This window comes from Rhinoderma darwinii, chromosome 6 (genome assembly GCF_050947455.1).
Source record: "Rhinoderma darwinii isolate aRhiDar2 chromosome 6, aRhiDar2.hap1, whole genome shotgun sequence".
In the NCBI taxonomy this organism is placed as follows: domain Eukaryota; kingdom Metazoa; phylum Chordata; class Amphibia; order Anura; family Rhinodermatidae; genus Rhinoderma; species Rhinoderma darwinii.
In genome coordinates this window covers 34686758-34707777 of record NC_134692.1, presented here as the reverse complement: position 1 = coordinate 34707777, position 21020 = coordinate 34686758, and the positions used below count along the sequence as shown (strand labels likewise).

Below are 21020 nucleotides of genomic sequence, written 5' to 3'. Positions count from 1 at the left end.
CGCTCGATCATCTGCTGATCATATCGTTTTAAAAAACTAAAAAACTATCTTTGCCGGCAGCGCATCTCCCTGTGTAAACACCTCCTGTTCAGGAACTTCAGGACTTTCTTTGGCGCATTTACTGAAGCATTGTTTGGCCACGACCATTGAGCGCCGCGGGCAAAATACACAGCGAAAAACGCTTTCTCTGCCTCCCATTGATTTCAATGGGAGGTCAGAGACGGAACTGCGGGAAGAAAGAGCATGAAGCTTTTATTCCTCTCAAGGGAAAAAACGCTTCCACCCCCCCCCCATTGAAATCAATAGAAGATGATTTCAGAAGTTTTGTGGTGCGGTTTCCGACGCGGTGTCCGCGTCAAAAGCAGCGCCAAAAAACTCAGTGTGAACTGGCCCTAAATGTGTCTACCAGATTAAATTCTACAGAAAAAGCAAACAAAAAGGGAGAGAGGCTAAATATCACCAAACGTGAAGAGAAATCATGTGCACAGTGGAGAGGGATCATGCACATGGCATAGCAGTATGCAAGGAGCTGGTCTGGAGGAACACATCACATAGTACCCAATTGAACATGCCACCATTTTTTTCCTTTCAGTCACACGGAATCAAATCTCTGTATGAAATTGTAGATACGGTAAGGCCTCATACACTTCTATTGGTGTCTTATTACGGCTGTGTGCGTTACGCCTTAAAGTGGCACCGCCAAGTCGTTTATGATGCCTATCTGAGGGCAGCATATGATAGAGGGGAGACATTTAGGCCCCATGCACACGAACATGCTTTTGCGGCCACAATTCACCCGCAAATATACAGGTGAATTGCGGTCCCATTCATTTCTATGGGCCCATGCATGAGGCCTAAGTATAGGATATACCATTTTCTACAATTTGACGCAGTATTTTCAAGTAGAAAAGTCATTTAAAAGCTGCCACAACTCGTGTGACTGAGTGATTGACAGTTGTCTTGTATGAGTTTAGGCCTGTTCACATCAGCGTTGGCTTTCCGTTGAGGGGTTCCGTCTGAGGTTTCCGTCGGGAGAACCCCTTAACGGAAAGGCAAACGGAAACCTTCGCTTCCGTTTGTATCACCAGTGATATCAATGGTGACGGAAACATTGCTAATGGTTTGTCACCATCCGGTTTCCGTCTTTTTTGACTGAATCAATAGCGCAGTCGACTGCGCTTTTAATTCCGTCAAAAAAAAGGAAACTCGACGCTCATAACTTTTTTATTTTTTGTACGACAAAGTTGTATGAGACTTTGTTTTTGGCGGGACGAGTTGTAATTTATGCAGGTACCATTTTTTGGCACAAATACATTATCGTTTAATTTATATACATTTTTATTTTGGCAAAAATGCAGAAAAAAAAGCAGTTCCACTGAAGTTTTAATTTTATTTTTTTTACACCGTACCACGATCATTATAAATAATGTTATACATTTGTTGTACAGGTTGTTACGATCGTAGCGATACCAAATATGTCTATATTATTTCATGTTTTGGTACTTATGTTTTAAAAAGTTTATTTATTGTAAAAAATTTGTATTTCTGTGTATTTTTTTTACTATTTTTTTTTAATCCCATAGAGGGATTTTTCATTTTTTAACTGTAATGTACTGGCATAAATCTATATGCCAGTACATTAGCCTGTGTACTGATTGTACACAAGCAGTTAGGCCTCATGCACACAACCGTAGCCATATGCACATCCGTGATTTTTGGGGAGCAAGTCGTGGGCCGTGCACATGGCCACCTCCATTATTTTCTATGAATCTGGACTGCAGAACACGGCCGTAATAAGACATGTCCGTTCTTTCTGCGGTCCAGGCTCCTGGGCCATGCATGGGCCCATAGAAATGAATGGGGCCACAATTCTCCCGTGGATTTTCGGGGGAATTGCGGCCGCAAAAGCACGTTCGTGTGCATGGGGCCTAAGGGCATACCTAAGTATATCCACAGGATATGTCATAAATGTCAGATAGATGCAGGTCCCACATCTTAGACCCGCACCTATCTCTAGAACGGGGTCCCCTATACCGCTCTGTGTTGTGGCTGACGCGTCTGATTCCTGACCATGAATCGCTGAGCTACAATGTTTCGTGGCGCCGCGGAACTATTCCTGCCGATGGCAGGAAGATTCCCCCTCCCATTGACGTCAATGGGAGGTTCGGGCAGAATCCGCCAGAAGATCAAGCAGGACACTTTTTCCAGCTACCTAAAATAGTCAGCTTGCGTGAAACAGAAGCCTACTCCCATTGAAATGAATGGCAGGTGGAATTTTGCGGCGGTTTCCGCCTGCAAAATTCACCCAAACACTAGTGTAAACAAAAGGTGGAGAAGTTTCCCATAGCAACCAATCCAATCTCTGCTTTCATTTTCTAACCTTCGCTGTAAATATGAAAGCTTGAACCTGATTGGCTGTTATGGCTACATGGGGTCCATAGGGAATTGTTATTTGCGCAGTTACCTAATAGTCTATACTCCGCACATTATAGTAAAATGCACAATGTACAGGAGGCTACATATAAAGGGCAGCACTAGGATGATAACTGGGCATTATACGTGACAGCTACTGGGCGAGAGGTAGCGAGGATTTCCTGTTACTAGGACAACGCAGGCAGCCGCCAGCCTGACCGCCGCCTCTGTCTGAGGAGGTGAATGAAGCTTGATCATGTGGGGGGAAGCAAGCAAGATGGCGGCCAGGAGCCAGAGGGATGCGGCGTGACTGCGATCATCTAGGGTCATCCATTCAGAGAGCGGGTCCTCCGGGCCCACAACACACCGGCTCCCCCCTCCTTATTATGCAGATCGATCATCGCTGCTGTATGTACCCAGTGCACCGCCCGCCTCCCTCTCCCCGCTGAATGCCGCCCTGCCCATTACTCTCCTGCACAGGGCATGTGTCACCTGGGCACGATGGATGCTCTGCTGCACTGTAACTTTTATGTCTTGCAGTGATTCCCAGCCCTAGTTGAGGGAGTTTGATGTACTGAAGCTTCAACACCCCAAGATCTCCCGGCAGCTGCGAAGAAAGAGCCCCCATAACAGCCTGACAATGGCTGTGACGTTATTCGGTGAGTGGAGGGCTGTGTTGTCTTTTCTTGTATCATTGAGGATCCTTCATACATTATCCATTGTTTCTTCTCCAGGCTCTGCCTTTGGGCGCGTGCTCTTCAGTTTTAGTTTCAGCTTCATGTTTTTTTTTAGTCCACTATCATAGGCCCTTTAATGGTTAATAATCGCCGCGTTACGATGACTGCAGCCATTGCCATACCTGCGTTTCCGGTGAATTTGTATAAATTTCCCAGTTATCAATGTATTTATGTATGTAACATCAGTGTATGGAAGGATGAATGACATTGTACCGCTCCGGCCGGTTATGGTGTATTCACACAGTGCAGTTTTGGTGCAGTTTTTCAAGCAACAACCAGGAGTGGATTTAAAAAAAAAAAAAAAACTAGAATCTTTCCCATATACTTTCCATCCCTTTACGATCCACTCCTAGTTGTGGCATCAAAAGCGACATTAAAAACGGCACTGTGTGAATAAGGCCTTATACCGATGAATGCTCATTCATTATAGAGAAATAATTGCTTGCCGCGTTTTATTCAGTGATGAAGCCGGGTTTGAGTTGAATCTTTTGTAGTCCACAGGATATGAAAAAATTGACTTACGACTTTGTTTGTTCTGCAATAAGTGCTCGGTCGCTCGCGGCTTTTCTTCTGTCAGGGAACAAGTCTTGTTTGTGATTTTACTGGAATTCGCACACAAGTTCATGTCGCTGTATAACCTGAGCCTAAAGGCGAAAGGAAAAATGCAAGCAAAATATACGTAGCGATCACCACTGAATAGTGTGAACACGGCTGGTGGTTCGGGGATAGCGACTATCTAGTGTGTGGTGACAAGATGTCCCGTCCCCCCCTCCTCCCTGTGTCAGGAAATTTTTCATACGTGCTAAAAGAAAAATCACCATAAAGGTGGCTTTAGACGCTCCGATAATGTGTAGAATTTGACTACTTTTAATCAGTGTTTCCGATTCTCAACATGTAAATATTCGTAGGCAACCATGTTTGATTGCAGAGGTTAAGGTATGCTAAAAATTTAGATCATAAGTTCTGCAAATCGCTGTGTGTAAATGCAATCGCTTAGGGCTCGTCCACGCGTTGCGGAATTAATGCGTTTTATCCGTCCGGAATTGTGGATGGAAAAAACGCAGCAGAACACCGTAACAGCAACGTGGGTGAGATTTAACAAGTCTCATCCACACGCTGCCTAAAAATTCAGAGCAGAAATTGATCTGCGATGCGTATTTTTCGTACCACGTCACGTCAATTCCTGCTGCGCAAAGTGGACTGAATTGCCGCGTTTTTCAGAGGAGATGTCACCGTCTCCCAGCGTTGAGATAAACGCAGCAAAATATGCACCATTTCCTGCAGTAGAATCCGCAGGAAATGGAGCGTTTTTTCCGTAGCGGAAAGTTTTCTACTTTCAATGGAATAGTTGCAGCAATTCCTTTGTGTGTGGACAAGCCCTCAGGGTATGGAACCACGTTCCGGTGGCCGCACACGGCTGAAAGCCAACTTGCTTGCAGAAGCAAATGGCGGCATCATTTCACAGGTTATTACCTGCACAATCATGCAGCCGGCTGCCATCGCATGTAGGCATGGTTTCCTTCGCAAGCGTCTGCCGCTATGTGGGGCCGTACCTGTGTGATCTGGCAATTAAACCACCAATGTGGCATATGACTACGATCGCAGTCTCACAACGGGGTTCCTGTCGGGTCAACCCCTCAGCAGAAAGTGAAATGGAAACTTCCGTTTCCCTCGCCATTGACTCAATAGTCACGGAAACCCAGCTAATCGTTTCCGTCTGTCGCTGTTGTGACAGGGTTCCGTTGTTCCGCAGACGACTGCGCTATTCATTCCGTGAAAACGACGGAACCCTTACACAACGGTGACAAACGGAAACCACTTGCACGGGATCCGTCACCATTGAAATCAATGGTGATGCAAACGGAAACCTACGGTTTCCCTTTGTTCCAGTTTGGATTCTGTTCATGAGTTCCCCTGACAGAAAGGTCCGACGGAACCCATGAACGGAGTCCCGACGCAGATGTGAACGAATTAGTGACCGTTCTTTACTTCAGCAAAACGTTGATAATGAGCATAAAATGACCCTAAGCTTTACGCCTTTATGTTGCTTTGGTATCTGTATCGTCAGGTAGAACGTATGATTATCAGCTGACGTTATTTGTTTCATTGGATTTACATCTGAATCCGATTAATTGGAGATCCATTATATGACCCCTATATTAAACATACGTGATCATGGAGAAAACGCAGTTTATACAACTGTAACTTAAGAAGGGAACTCTATCTGTTTAGACTTTTTCTGTGGTGAATGGGACTCCATTTAGAGGTTAGAGATCAATGCACTGGCAGATGTCGGCTGAGAAAAGGAACGACGGAATATAGAACTGCGGAGCTCCAATGTTCGGGTTCTTTAGAGGTGCTATAATAAGGTTTATATTAGGTAAGGAGAATTTCATGGTGTAATGGGGGTCCCAGTGATCAAACGCCAGAAAACCCCTTTAGGCTCAATCCACACGATGCGTATTACATGCGGTTTTGCCACGTGTATTTGCAGTACCGGCAAAGTAAATTTAGATTTTAGGAATTCTCATGTACATGCTGGTTTGCGCTAAACTGACCTGCGGTGCGTATTTTAAAATTCCGCATTGTGTCAATTTATCTTTCCACTTGTGAATTGTATCCGTCTAGTTTTAAGGAAAAACGCACCAACACCCGCAGCATGAAAATGTACCAATTTACGCATGAAAATTTTAAAAAAGCGCAATTAGGTGCGTATTTTACCTGCGTTTTTTTTCTGCGGTTTTGATGCATATTTTTCGCCACAAAATATGCAACATGTGCATGTAGCCTTAAGATTGTTGCTACTATTAATAATGCATTCACATGGCCGTATTTTTGGCCTGAGTAGGATACATATATGATACAAATATACGGATTCTACGCTGACCAAAAATAGTGTGTGTGTGAATGTAGTCTAATATGTAATTACGTACAGTAAGATTCTTAGAGTATGGTAGTTACCTGACTTGGTAAGTGTTGAATTACCAAATGGGTCTTCGGACATCATCGTTCTGTGCTGGACTATTAGACGGTGTTCACACATGGCAGATTTTCGGTAAAGTGCTCAGCTTGTGAATGGAGTTTTATCATTTCCATTCACATGCTGCAGAAAAAAATCCATGCAGATTTTCAAGTTGAACTAATTTGCGGCCTGCATTGTTCTGCGGCTAATCTGCCTGATTGTCTTGCGGAGTTTGATGTGAATTTACAGTAGTAAATTTGCAATGTCTGAAGTGCTGGGAAATATTATCTATTCTGGGCTGTAGCTGTATGTTTTACTTTTCCTTGTATACTTTCTGAATTATCAGGCTCTTCCTGGTGTGATGTTTGCCCTTAGGCCCCATACGCACGACCGTAAAATTGCCCGTAATTACGGGCCCATTCATTTCTATGTCTACGGGAGGGTGTCCGTGCTGAAGAAACATGCCGAAAAAAATAGGACATGTCCTATTTTTTAATTTTACGCACCGCGCTCCTATACTTTATAATGGGAGCACGTCCCGTAAAAATGGCCGTCTGTCTTCGGCCGGCAATTACGGGCACGGTCATGTGCATGAAGCCTCACTTTGGTGTTACCGTCCTGTTTCTTGAGTGATTGTCTCACAAACAGGTCCCAAAGTGTACGTGACTTATGTAAATTTTCACAAAAGTAGGCGATCAGGGGCGGTGTTTAAAACCCACGAATGGGGATGCTTGGGGGTACCCATAGATACTCCGCACTCTAAACCAGTCAGATGTCTCCTTAATTCCCCCCCCCCCCTTATCTCACAGCGTACAGTTTCACACAAACACACAGAGAGAAGCGGCAGCTGCAACCCCTCCTCCTCCCCAGCTAGGATTTACTGTTACTTCAGATTAATTTTTCAAAGGTACTGAGTAGGTTTCCTGTTACGCAATTTTTTTTTCCCTATAGGAAGACATTGAGGTCACGTGATGATTGTGTTAAGCTGTACAATGATGGTTCCGGTTCAATGACAAGAATTAGAAGGGGAGCGCTGGCCGTAAAGGGGTTGTCCGGTTTCAGCAAATTAATGTTATTTTTTTGTATAATTAAAAGCTATACAATTTCCCAATATACTTTCTGTATTAATTCCGCATGGTATTCAATATCTCTGCTTGTTGTTATTCAGTAAGAACATTCGTTGTTTACTTCCAGTGGATAAAATTCTGTCCATGGTCATGTGATGGACACAGGTGCTGGGTTCGTTCGATGACACCGCTGTGATACACATACTGTAACGAGCCGTGCACCTTTGTGTCTATCACATGACCATGGAAAGAATTTTATCCACTGGAAGTAAACCATGAATGTTGCTACTGAATAACAACAAGCTGAGATATTGAAAACCATGAAGAATTAATACAGAAAGTATATGGGGAAAATTGTATACCTTTTAACTATACAAAAATAACATCAATTTGCAGAAAGTGGACAGCCCCTTTAAGCCAATTCTTGCATACACCGATGCGTGTACGTAACTGAAAATGCTGGTAATGCCTTTTATAAGTACATAAAGGCTATGTACACCTTTAAAAACAACAATTTAAATAAAAATGTGCATGAGTTTATTTAGTTCAACGTTGTAATTGCATTTTATTACAAATAATTTTTACTTTTTGAGATACAGCTGCTTTGTATCCTGTATACAGAGCAGCTGTATCTTGCGCTAAGACCTGTGTTTGTCAGGTCAGCAGGACTGACGGCTTCAGTGTCAGCAGGTCCTGCGTGGATCCACTTGTTATCGATCACATCTAAGTTATGAACTTAGATGTGATCGGTAAGGCTGGGTTCACACGACCACATTAACGTCCGTAATGGACGGTCGTATTTCGGCCGGAAGTCCCGGACCGAACTCAGTGCAGGGAGCCGGGCTCCTAGCATCATAGTTATGTACGATGCTAGGAGTCCCTGTCTCTCCGTGGAACTACTGTCCCGTACTGAAAACATGATTACAGTACGGGACAGTTGTCCTGCAGAGAGGCAGGGACTCCTAGCATCGTACATAACTATGATGCTAGGAGCCCGGCTCCCTGCACTGAGTTCGATCCGGGACTTCCGGCCGAAATACGTCCGACCATTACGGACGTTAATGTGGTCGTGTGAACCCAGCCTAACAGCTCGGTCCTGCATGTCCGAGACACACAGGACCCGCTGACACTGAACCCAGTCAGTCCCGCTGACCTGATGGATACAGGTTTTAGCACAAGATACAACTGCTCTGTATACAGGATACAAAGCAGCTATATCTGAACAAATAAAAAATATTTTTTAATAAAATGTAATTACAAAGTTGCACCAAACACCGATCAACATTTTTATAAAGAAAAAATACTTTTCAAAGGTGTGCATGGTCTTTAATATTTCCCTTCCTAATATGTAGCTGCATAGTGCTGTTGTTCTGGTAGAAAGCCGTGTAATCTCATGATGAGAGACCGCTGGAAATGTATTGTTGCATGGATGGAGTAGTTGTAGAAGATTTATTCTGTAAGCCAAGAGTTGCGTCTTGCAATTAATCGATAAGTGATTATTCAGCCAAACGTGCCTTTTCTGGTACATAAAATATCCATATGGAGCCACGTCTAGCATGTACATTGCACAGATGTCACCAGCCTGTGGCATATGGGCCACAGCTTGTCCTGATCTCAGTCCAGATGCCATTAGGCTTGTTTTAAATGTGCTGAACTGGTCGGAGAATTATGTCAAGTTGTTTGGTTTAAGGAGGAATGTGGAGTTTCCTTTATATAATTTATTGGTTTACTTCTAATTTAATAATCTAACTAATAGGTTGGCGTCTGCCATATTTAATTTGTACCTGTCGGGACCTTTTAGGCTATATTCACATGACAGTAAAATACGGCTGTGCGATGGCCGTTTTTAGAACAAAAAAGTTCTATGGGTGTATTTACACGTCTGTTTTTTTTTTAAATGATCCTATTTAATTATTTCTGTTCTTTTTGAAGGACTGTCCCGTCTCCTATCAGATGGGTAGTAAGCTTCTCCAAGATGCAGCAACATAAAGCTATATTCACACGACCATAGAAAAAAAAAGACCATTAAAAATAAATCAAACTGTCCGTTTTTCACACGGTTTGGCTTTCTTAAAAACCGCCGTTGAAAACAGCCAAAAATAGAACACGTTCTATTTTTTGACGGCCAGTGTTCAGGGTCCATAGACCGTGAACACCCATAGACCATGGAACACTGGCCGTCCAAAAATAGAACGTGTTCTATTTTTGGCTGTTTTTAAGGAAGCCAAACCGTGTGAAAAACGGACAGTTTGATTTTTTATTTTTTTTTATAAATTTTTTTATTTATAAATTTTTCAAACATAACACGTTAATGCATAAAGAATATGCAACCATATAGTACTTCGGCACGCATATGTGGTCATCCTGTATGGTATATGTACAAACAAGTACTGTCAAACATTCATTGGGGCTAGGCCCATGCATCCCGAACCTGCAGACATGCACTAAGGCCCACAGTGAAGCATATCTTAGAAGGGGGTATGAACAAAGAAAGGAGAAAAGAGGAACGACAGGGGAGGGAAAGGAAGGGACGAGTTCCGATGTTATATGTCATGCCGAAAGTACAAATCAAGAGGCTACGATGTTCCTTAACTCCAGTGATGATTGAAACCTGACCCAGTGATACCAGGTCTTGATGAACTTGGCGTGAGTACCTCTCATGGATGCCGTGAGATCCTCCATCCTCATGATCTCCTGTATCTTATTGAACCACATGCTGAGCGACGGCGCACCCGATTGTCTCCACAGCGCAGGTATGCAGGCCCTGGCAGCATTCACCAGATGGCGGACCACAGAGCGACGATATGAGAACAGCGGGATCTCGCACAGATGGAGCAAGAAGAAGGCCGGTGTGCACGGGAGCGGGAAGTCTGTGAATTTAGAGGTGATACGCCACACTTCTGACCAAAAGTCAGTCAGCCTCGGGCACTCCCAAATGACATGTAGAATCGTTCCCACCTGGTCACCACATCTCCAACACAGCGGGGAGACCGCCGGAATCATGGCATGTAGTCTGGAAGGCACCCTATACCAGCGCGTTAAGATTTTAAATCCCGCTTCCTGATACCTGCTGGCCATGGACGATTTATGTGTCATTGTGTATACCCTATCTTGTTGCTCCGTCGAGAGTGTGATTCCCAAGTCCCTTTCCCACCGTAGCAAATATGTGGGTGTGGAGAGGGGAGATGGGGAGATTAGTAGGGAGTATAGTCTGGATAGAGTGTGACGCATTGAGCCAGTGCCTAAGCAGAGGAGTTCATACGGAATTTTGTCCCGAGCATGTTCCGCAGGGTTAGGCAAGGACACCAGGCAGTGTCTCAACTGAGTAACCTGCCAGGGAGTAAGGGGGAGAGGATCTGTCAAAGACGTCAGTTGCGGGCCAGTCATCCATGACTCCCCGTGCAGGTAATGAGAGGCGGGGCCTCTACCTGCCTGCAACCAGCTCCTAAATGGACCCCCCTCCCGCCCTGGAGGAAACGCCGGGTTACCTAAGACCGGGAACAAGGGGGACAGGGAAGGGGAGATCTCATTCCGGGGAAAGACCTTTGACGCAACTGCCAGTGAGGGCCCTATCGTCGGATGTGTCCTTGCTGTCAGAGGGGTATCCCTGCTCAGCCAAGGCAGTGCCTGTAGGGGGACAGCCATAGCAGTTTGATTTATTTTTAATGGTCTTTTTTTTTTTCCACTCTCCTGTGAATATAGCCTTAAGGTTGCTGCATCTTGGAGAAGCTTACTACCTCTCTGATAGATGGGACAGTCCTTCAAAAGAACAGGTTAATGAAATCGGTTAATGTACGTGTGCAAAATGTACATATGACAACAAATCCATATCCCGCTTGGGGTACGTTCAAATGCGGCGGATTGTTGTCAATTCCCTGGCAATATTCACAAGTGTTACATGCAATGCAGAGCGTGAAATCTACGGCAAATACGTAACACTTAGGGCATCCAGCAGAAAATCTGCTTAGTGTGAATGGGGTTCTATACTATAAATTAGTTGCAGGTTTTCAGTGTGGCATCCGCCTTGAAGAGAAGTTGTATCCATTGAATGGTTCACTCCTGCGCCTAAACTAAACCGTAAACCCAGATAATATACAGGCGTTCACTTATAGTAGCAGCGCTGCTCCCTCCAAACATTGTCTTCATTTCCTCAAGCACTTTTGGGCTCATCTAATTAGTGGGATATTTTTCACTGGCCGTTCCTGAAATCCATCTCTAGGTCGTGTTGCCTTCTGCTTTGTTTGCTGCCACTTCCTTAGTATTTCCTTTTCTCCTCTCCAGTCGCACAGCGAGGGAAGGGTGAGTGAAAGTTTTCAGGTTGTATTGAATTGACAGGAAAGGAAATGCTGATCCAAGCTGAAATCTAACAAACCACAAGCAGAAGGTGGGAGGTTATGTAATCTAGCGGTTAATCAGATTGTTTCCTCTGGGTTCCGTTCTGCGATTTAAAAAAAAAAAAATTTTTTTTTTTCTCGTCATTTTGGCCAAGATTATCTTGGGTATTTGGAAATTGCATAAACAGCCATTCCCAATATACTATTATTATCGCAATTGTTCCCTTTACAAGTAGTATTAATCCCATTATAACTTTCCAGGGTGACATTTATAGCTGTCCCTGTATGTCCTACGGAGCTGAAGACACAGACTGTGATAAATTGTCTGTGTCTATTAATGAGGACCGGTCAGCTTTTCTGATGGTTTCAATAAATATAATAATATAAATACATTTAATAATTGTGTTCCCTATAAAATAACAATTCAGTTCTTCCATTCCTCTGTTATTCCTCAATACAACTGGGTGTTACCATTTCTCTTGTCAATGGGGCTTGTCCCAACACAGTATGACACGGTCTACAGCTGGTCATATATGAGGGATTTCAGACGGCCGTTTTCTTAATGCCTTGGCGTCCATTGTTGGTCTATGAAGGGTCTCATGATGGAGGACAACGACGTGAGTTAAAATGATAAATCACCGATCGATCTCTACCTTGATCTATGTCCTGGTCTGGGCTTCTATTGGTGGGATAGAGATCTGTCGTTTGACATGAGCAACTTTACAAGACTGTGACCGAAAAAGCCAACATGGCAGATCAACTGTTCTACAGATATCGGTCTTCGTGACGCTCGTTCGTGTCACTAAAGGCTACTCATGGTCGTCAGAAAATAGTCTATCAGCCTTATAGGCCATCCAAAATCTCTAGTGTATGGCCAGCTTAGTGCTGAAAGTGGCGCACTGTAGGGACACCGGAAAGATGCTCGAGAGTTGTTATTTTATGCGTAACGCAAGTATTTAGTAAAACAGAAATATCAAGAGAGCTGACGGGTCCACTTGAATGGGTTTATCTCACTCCTGCTCTGTTCAGCTCTGCGCTGTGATTTCGGTTATTCTGTTCCGTCAGAGGAACAGGATAACGGGAGAAGCAAAAGCGCTGAATCCATGCCTGACGGAACCTATTGACTAATGGGTTCTGTCATTTTGTCGGCGAAAATAGTGCTGCATTCTGTTCTATTTTGTGCTGCAAAAATTAGGAATGATGTGAACCGGGCCAAAGACAATCCCTTTCCATTTGCCTTATTAGGTCTTGTGGAAGTCATAGAGGGGGGGGGGGGGTTACCCTATATGAGCCACACCGGAACTGGCCCATCCATGTAAGACACGGACAGCCATGCAATACTGCGGGAGAAATATATGCCTGGCTGCAACTGCTAAATGACCCTCTTTCCCCCCCCCCCTTTTTTTTTTTTTTATAAGTGAAGCCTGCCATTGATCGGTGGGCCCAGCTTCATTTATAAAAGCGGTTGTCATGGTGAGACGACCCCTCTAAGAGGCTGAAAGGGTTAGGGTCCTCCATGTGTCCTTATAATAAGAGAGATACCCCCTTGTTAAGAGGGTAATTTTGATAATGGTATATTACCGTATGTTAAACACAATACTTTACTACAGCCAACATGTAGTAATCTATTCCAGGTGCCATCAAGTGATGCCAGTCAGCCAAGAAGTGCACATTATTTAACATGTAGCGCGCTTTCTGTTGGGGGAGGGGGTGTTGCATTTGATGGGTGCAATTGTGCCCGATAGTTTACTAGTAATTACAGCATCTATTAGATGTTCTCATTCAAAGAGACGTGTCAATCTCTTTAAGGAAGGGTTGTACAAGGTCACCGCTATTGAACAGTCTGCGGATTAATCCATGACTCCTAAAGCTGCTTTCATAGGGTCTTTGTGTTTAGTAAGAGCAGCGCCTTCAGTTTACCCTGAAAAGTTCCCTGTAAAATGTCATGTTAAGGGTGTTTACTTCTTCACATATGCAGCTCCTGTAAGGTTTCCTAGTTATTTTCATTCCCTTTCATGCTTGAATCGTATTATCTGCACTTGTGACCGGAGTGAATTAAAAACCGACCTGATGATGTCACCGAAATAAAGAGAATATTTAATGATCTGTATTTCACTTCGTGGACTTCTGCCAAAAGCTGAATGATGATGTCTGCGTTTGTGATTTTATGGATTATACGGGTTGAGAAATTAGTTTTCTAGAACCGTTTTTTTTTTCCTATAAATATATTTTATAAGTAATTTCCTGGATCTGTATTTTATTATCTTTAAAATATATCTTCTGCTTTTCAGTGCTTAAAGGATCTTTCCACCTTCTGACAACTGATGACCTATCCACCGTATAGGTCATCAATACATGATCTGTGGGGGTCCGACACCTGAACCCCGCACAGTTGAGCTGGTCCGTTGCCTCTGTGCACCGGACATACATGCCGGAAGCACTTCGCTCCGGCCACGAAATAGCGGCCGAGCCTGTAGCTCTGCTCCTATTCAAGTGAATAGAAACGGACCTGCAGTTCTGCAGCACAGCCACTATGCTATGTATGGAGCCAACTGCTTCCGGGCTCCTTACATAGCATTATGTGCCGTAACATCCGGACCCGCACCGATGATATACTGATGACCTATCCGGTGGATAGGTCATCAGTTGTCAGAAGGTGGACAACCCATTCACAAGACCGTAGAATTCATACGTAATTACAGACCCGTTCACTTCTATTGCTCAATGCCACCTTCCCGTATATTTACAGGAAGGCGTCTGTGCTGTAGAAAGGCTCTGTAAAAGTTAGGACATGTCCTATTTTTTGCTTTTTACGGACAATGCTCCCATACTTTATATGGGAGCATGGTCCGCAAATGCGGGTGGCTGTCGCCAGTCATGCCCGTATTCAGACTGTGATTATGGGCACAGTGGTGTGCATGGGGCCTTACTTATTTTAATTTGTAAATTCAGCTTCATTAAAAAATCAAATGTAGTAACAATGGTACGTCTGCAATATACGTTATTAAATATGCGTTATCGAGTTTGGACAACCCCTATCCATATGTTCTATCCACCAGTGGATAGGTGAAAAATGGTGAAGGCTGGAATACCCCTTTAATTTGCAGTGATTTGACCTGGTCCGCTTCGTATTACATATAAAGTTGTCATTTTATAAATTTGGATGCGGTAACTGTTGCTTTTCTTGTTTTCTTTCAGATAATGATGAGTACAGGCCCCCTGTGTGGAAATCTTACCGTAAGTACGCAACAATACGGTCAACTCCATCATTTAGAAACGCTGCACCAGGAAAAAACATGCTGTCAAAGTTGATAAATGTGTTGGAGCAGCTGCCATTGTGATCTAGTCCGAGGCAAACAGGAAATCTTTGTAAAGTCTATAATAATGAGAAAACCAGAAAAAATCTAAGATGTTCATGCAATTAAAGGCATTTTCCATTTTCAAAAAAGGGGATGTAAGATCACAAAACCCATTCCTATATGAATAGCAAATATCATTTTTATACCCCACCCTAGGCAGTATCCGGATGTTTAGCCGTATATAACAAGGCGTATAACTTGGTGACGTGTATAGCGGTCAACAAATCTGACAATATAGCTTTACTTATCCCTAAACTATACTAAGCTTCTTTGCTGTAGGGTTGAGGGTAGGGGTTTCTGAGAAGTGGAAAAAATTCCCCAAAAAGATTACCATTTTTAGGAATTACTGCCATAACAATATAAATGTATCATTCATGGTCAGCGGAGAACTTGGTTATTAGCCATTTAGACACTGTAATGACTGCTTTTATCTGCACCTCTCATAGACAACCAGAATAAATGGTGGAGTAGGATAATAACTACAAGTCACGTTTTGCGTAGGGGTGTATAAGTGGATGAAAGCGAAGTGTTAAGCCTCATGCACACTTCCGTTGCTCGTCGTGACGGATCCGTGAAACACAGACGGCTTCCTTCTGCAGTCCGTTGTTTCAACAGCCCAATTAATGGAATGGCCAAGACTGGTCCTCCAAAAACGGACAGCAGTAGGACCTGTCCTATTTTTGTCAGAACGGCCACACGGTTCCGTTAAAACAAGCCGCTATGTATAAAAATAGAGAAAATGACTTGGTATAAAACAATAAAGGAAAATATTTGCGAATCTACATAACTTGTATTGTAGCATTAAACTGTGGAGTGTTGCTTTAAATAAAGAGATTCTGCTACTAGAAGTAGTGTTAGAAACACAGATGCGCTGCCAAAGAGTTTCATGGAATGAAATGAGGAGAGACTAGGAAAATATCCTACAAAAAATGTCATCAGGGCCATAGTCTCCGGTTTTCCACCTCTGGTTTATAAGACTTACCGGTAGGGGTGACGTTTAGCAGATGCCGGAGCTGGGGACTTGGTATCTCTCGAGCCATCATCCTCCTGTAGAGAAGACCTGGATGCGACTCGGTTTCATTTTCCCTTGGCTTTTCTTGAAATAGAAATAACTAAGGAGCAATTGGAGAGAAAGTCCTTTGATATTGAAACTGTGTTAAAGAGGCTCTGTCACCAGATTTTGCAACCCCTATCTGCTATTGCAGCAGATCGGCGCTGCAATGTAGATTACAGTAACGTTTTTATTTTTAAAAAACGAGCATTTTTGGCCAAGTTATGACCATTTTTGTATTTATGCAAATGAGACTTGCAAAAGTCCAAGTGGGCGTGTTTAAAAGTAAAAGTACAACTGGGCGTGTATTATGTGCGTACATCGGGGCGTTTTTACTTCTTTTACTAGCTGGGCGTTCTGATGAGAAGTATCATCCTCTTCTCTTCAGAACGCCCAGCTTCTGCCAGATCACGCTGTGACGTCACTTCCCCAGGTCCTGCATCGTGTCAGACGAGCGAGGACACATCGGCACCAGAGGCTACAGTTGATTCTGCAGCAGCATCAGCGTTTGCAGGTAAGTAGCTACATCGACTTACCTGCAAATGCCGATGCTGCTGCAGAATCAACTGTAGCCTCTGGTGCCGATGTGTCCTCGCTCGTCTGACACGATGCAGGACCTATGAGTGACGTCACAGCGTGATCTGGCAGAAGCTGGGCGTTCTGAAGTGAAGTGGATGATACTTCTCGTCAGAACACCCAGCTAGTAAAAGTAGTAAACACGCCCCGATGTACGCACATAATACACGCCCAGTTGTACTTTTACTTTTCAACACGCCCAGTTGTACTTTTGCAAGCCTCATTTGCATAAATACAAAAATGGTCATAACTTGGCCAAAAATGCTCGTTTTTTAAAAATAAAAACGTTACTGTAATCTACATCATTGCAGCGCCTATCTGCTGCAATAGCAGATAGGGGTTGCAAAATCTGGTGACAGAGCCTCTTTAAGTATCAAAACTCTGTAATAAAAATATTTTGAATGAATTTATGAAACGGTCTGGTAATGTATCTGTTTCATAGCTTATTTCTCAGAAAGGAACACTACTCCCTCCACTGAAAGGCTATGAAATACAGCATTGCCTTCTATGAGGACCTGTCGGCTCTCCTGACATGCCTGTTTTACTTTCATTCCCCAGAAAATAATTTTGTAGCACTTTTTCTTGTGCTATTCCTCCTAGAAATGTGTTCAGAGATTGACAATTGGATGTTACCATGTCCCTACACAGTCTAAAACTGTTAATTCAATGCTGAGTGTGTGTAGGGACACCCCCAGCTGTCAATCTAATCTATTCATACATTTCCAGGAGGAATAACAGAGTAAAGGCACATTGCAAAGTTCTAAGAATAGGTGCTGTGGATGTAAAGGATCTGCCAGGCACTACGTCTGGGTATACTCCCAGGATTAATCAGTCGACACCTGAGGCCAGACCTCTGAGACTGACACCTGCTCCCACCAATCAGGGTGGCAGGCTCAGGAGTGGGAGAGCCTATCGCGGCCTGGTCAGTCAGAGTTAGCTCCGCCCCCTGTCCATTTATACCTGCCGTTTTCTCTTCCTCCTTGCTTGTTATTCTTCTTGGATTCCTGGCCCCACTGCTGCCTTGCTCCAGCCTGCTTCTGCCGTGCTTCTGCCTTGCTTCAGTTCCGTTTATCCTGCGTTGCTCTGCCCCTGGCTTGCTTCTGCTCCGTGCTCCCGTTTGTATACTCCACTACTTCCTGATCCTAACTGGCTCATTCACCGCTCCGTTTCCTCGCGGCGTTCCGTGGGCTACTGTATTCCCTTGCGTGTTCCCTGTTTGTCTCCCTTGCACTTAGACAGCGTAGGGACCGCCGCCAAGTTGTACCCCGTCGCCTAGGGCGGGTCGTTGCAAGTAGGCAGGGACAGGGCGGTGGGTAGATTAGGGCTCACTTGTTCCCTTCACCTCCTTCCTGCCATTACAGTGGAATTGTTGTTTCATGGGGAATACAAGTATTTACTAAAATAGACCGGTCAGGAGAGGTGATGGGTTCTCTTGAAATGTAAGGTATTTTCATGTCCTCACTTCAATAACCTAAAGTTTATTAGAAGGACCATTAAAATCATTCCATGTTGCCCCTGTGGTTCATTATTTATTAAAAGACAAACACCTCTGATGTATAGCCTAATAAATGGATAAGACCAGGATCCACACACAGCTATGATGAAGTTTTTGGCTCAGTTTCTTGAGTCGAAGTCAGAAGTAGATCCAAAGGGAAGGAACGGTATAAAGAAAAGACTGATGCATCTCCTTTTTTTTTTTTCTCCACTCCGGTGTTTGGCTTAAAAAAATAATAAATGAAAACGAAGCCAGAAACTTCATCAAAAGTGTGTGTGTGTGTGTGTGTAATATATATATATATATATCTATCCTGGCCTAAATAAAGCCTAACATTATTCAGCTATTCATGGCAACTTGTATCCGGCCTTTTCAGTCTTGTTGGCTCTCATCAGTGCAACCTGTAGATGCAATGGATTAATGAATTTGGGAGAAATAATCAGGTTATGCAGCATTAGTATAAACATGTAAATTACAGTTCTCTTTCCTTAGTGTACCAACTGCAGCAGGAAGCGCCTCACCCCCGAAGGATTACCTGCACACGTGAGGTACGTAGCCAGAGATTCATCTTATCAAATGTGGCCAGTGTGCAAAACAAAACGTTTTTCCTTCCATACGCTGGGCCACAAAGTGCTTTCTCTTTTTTTTGCTCTACTTTAAATAGAAAAAGCTTCCCAACAATAAGGGTATGTTCACACGTGCACGTCCGTTACGGCTGAAATTACGGAGCTGTTTTCAGGAGAAAACAGCTCCTGAATTTCAGCCGTAATGGCATGTGCAGGCGCTTTTCGCAGCGTCCATTACGGACGTAATTGGAGCTGTTTTTCTATGGAGTCAATGGAAAACGGCTCCAATTACGTCCCAAGATGTGACAGGCACTTCTTTGACGCGGGCATCTTATTTACGCGCCGTCTTTTGACAGCGGCGCGTAAAAAATACAACCGTCTGCACAGAACATCGTAAAACCCATTCAAATGAATGGGCAGATGTTTGCCGACGCTTACAAGCAGTATTTTCGGCCGTAATTCCAGGCGTAAAACCCCTGAATTACGTCCATAAATAGTGCATGTGAACATACCCTAATACTTCACTTTTTGCAAATAGCAGAGGAATTATGTATTTTTTTTTTTAAATGGAACCTGTCAGGACTTTTTACCGCACTAAACCGGCATCAAGACTTATTACAGTACCTGACAATGTTTCTAAACCAGCCCCTATAATTTATTTCAGATGCAACAAAATAGGTCAACTCCATTTCTACCGTGCTGCATGTTCATTATCAGTGAAGAGTCATCTGGGCGTTGACGCTATCAGGAGTCAGGCAGTCTGGTGTCCACCCAGATTCTCCAGCCTTGATTGATACCCCCCCCCCCCCCCACTCTGTACGTCAACATTAACTGGTGACAGGGTAGATGTCAATCAATAGTCAATAAATAGCAAAAAATAGAAAAAATACTTTATTTAGGACCTAGATAGTTGTACACACTGTTTAAAGGCACATAATATACACAACTGTACAAAAAATAGGACAATGTAATCGCATAAGTCAGAACCCCCTGACTAAGCCGGGTGCGAAACGTGCATTGGGGTGCTTGACATTGTATAGGCAGTCACTATGGCTTATGGTAGGGGATTATCTGCTAGCGAGCGGTATGATATAGAGACTGGTAATATGTTACATTGGTTTTTTGCATTTTTGTTATCTCTTGGTGTATTGGATATATATATATAGTAACCTGTATAATATAGGTAGTTATTTAACTTCACCCCCATGTATGACCTGCCTTATGCGATTACATTGTCCTATTTTTTGTACAGTTGTGTACGTTATGTGCTTTTATGGGTGGTTTTAAACAGTTTGTACAACTATCTATGTCCTAAATAAAGCATTATTTCAATCAAGTCTGGAGGGGCAGTGTTTGCTGGTTGCAGTAACAAAACTGTGTGGCAGTCAGAGATTGAAAGGGAATAGTTATCAATATACATGAGGACCTTTTGTTACAAAAAGTAAAAGAAATTCTTTGAGAAAATTCAAGTCTGAAATGTGAGGTTTTTGGGGATTTTTATTTTCCTAGTTGTTCACAGTGATTGTCAGTAGGTGGCAGTATAGACTTACGTTCTTTACGGCGTCATCTGGGAACTTTGTGTGATGCCTGCAGCTTTGACAGTGATAAGATGTGACTTGTGATCTTATGATATGTTTTTAGACGTCATTTTTATTATAAGAAATCCCACTTTATTAACAATATAGTAACCAGTTCATGAAAGCCTGTAATATAAAGCTCTTAGCGGAAATTGTGTAAATCCGCAATAACATTACAAAAGTAAACTGATGTTAGTAATGGTATAAAAAAAAAAATATGTATAATCGAGTATTTCCTCCTACAAGGAGGCGAGGTAACAGTTTAATCTTGAAATATACAGATTCTTATTCCTATTGTATGGAAAAATTGTTTATCGCTAACTATTAGTGAATGGACCTATACAATTGGTATTGAGCTTTTATACGATTTTAGACCTCTTGCTTCAATGTGGCTGATTATACGCCTGTGTGTTTCATACATACATGCATACATACATACATACATACATACATACATACATACATAGTCATGACAAGTACCGTGGGGCCTTTAACAAAACTTTTCAGTGGTTGCATGACCACCTTCAGCAGCGAGTTCAGAATATGAAAGCTTATTGCTATTTTGGTCTCCACTCTGTGCCATGTGATTTTTAACCCTTTCCCTGCCAAAACCTTATGTAATACATCATGACTGTAGACTCTGTCAGCAACTAGATTATAAGGCCTGAAGCTCCGATCTTGTTATCATTTTAAAGCCCAGAATCAAAGCTTTCAAATGACAAATAGGTGCAAAATTTATTTGGGGTGCAGAACTCTATTGAAATCAAGGAGCAGGGGGCAAAGTTTTACTTCCTGTCTCTGCAAGTGGGGGGGGTGAAAGGGGGAAGCAAGTGACAGCTTGACTCTCGGCACCCCCACCGATCAGCTGACTGATCCCTTTCATT

At 43.2% G+C, this 21020-nt stretch overlaps 1 protein-coding gene across 2 annotated transcripts in view; it reads left to right on the top strand.

Moving 5' to 3' along the window:
- The first annotated feature begins 2454 nt into the window (after positions 1-2454).
- Positions 2455-21020, top strand: part of CHN1 (chimerin 1) — an 86375-nt gene continuing 67809 nt past the window's right edge. Inside the window, exons 1-4 of one of the 2 annotated variants that reach the window (XM_075829495.1) lie at positions 2455-2651; positions 2953-3071; positions 14711-14749; positions 18486-18541. In XM_075829495.1, coding sequence (XP_075685610.1) covers positions 3053-3071; positions 14711-14749; positions 18486-18541 — 114 coding nt within the window. In that variant the 5' untranslated portion in view covers positions 2455-2651; positions 2953-3052. The other variant, XM_075829494.1, reaches the window with a different exon arrangement.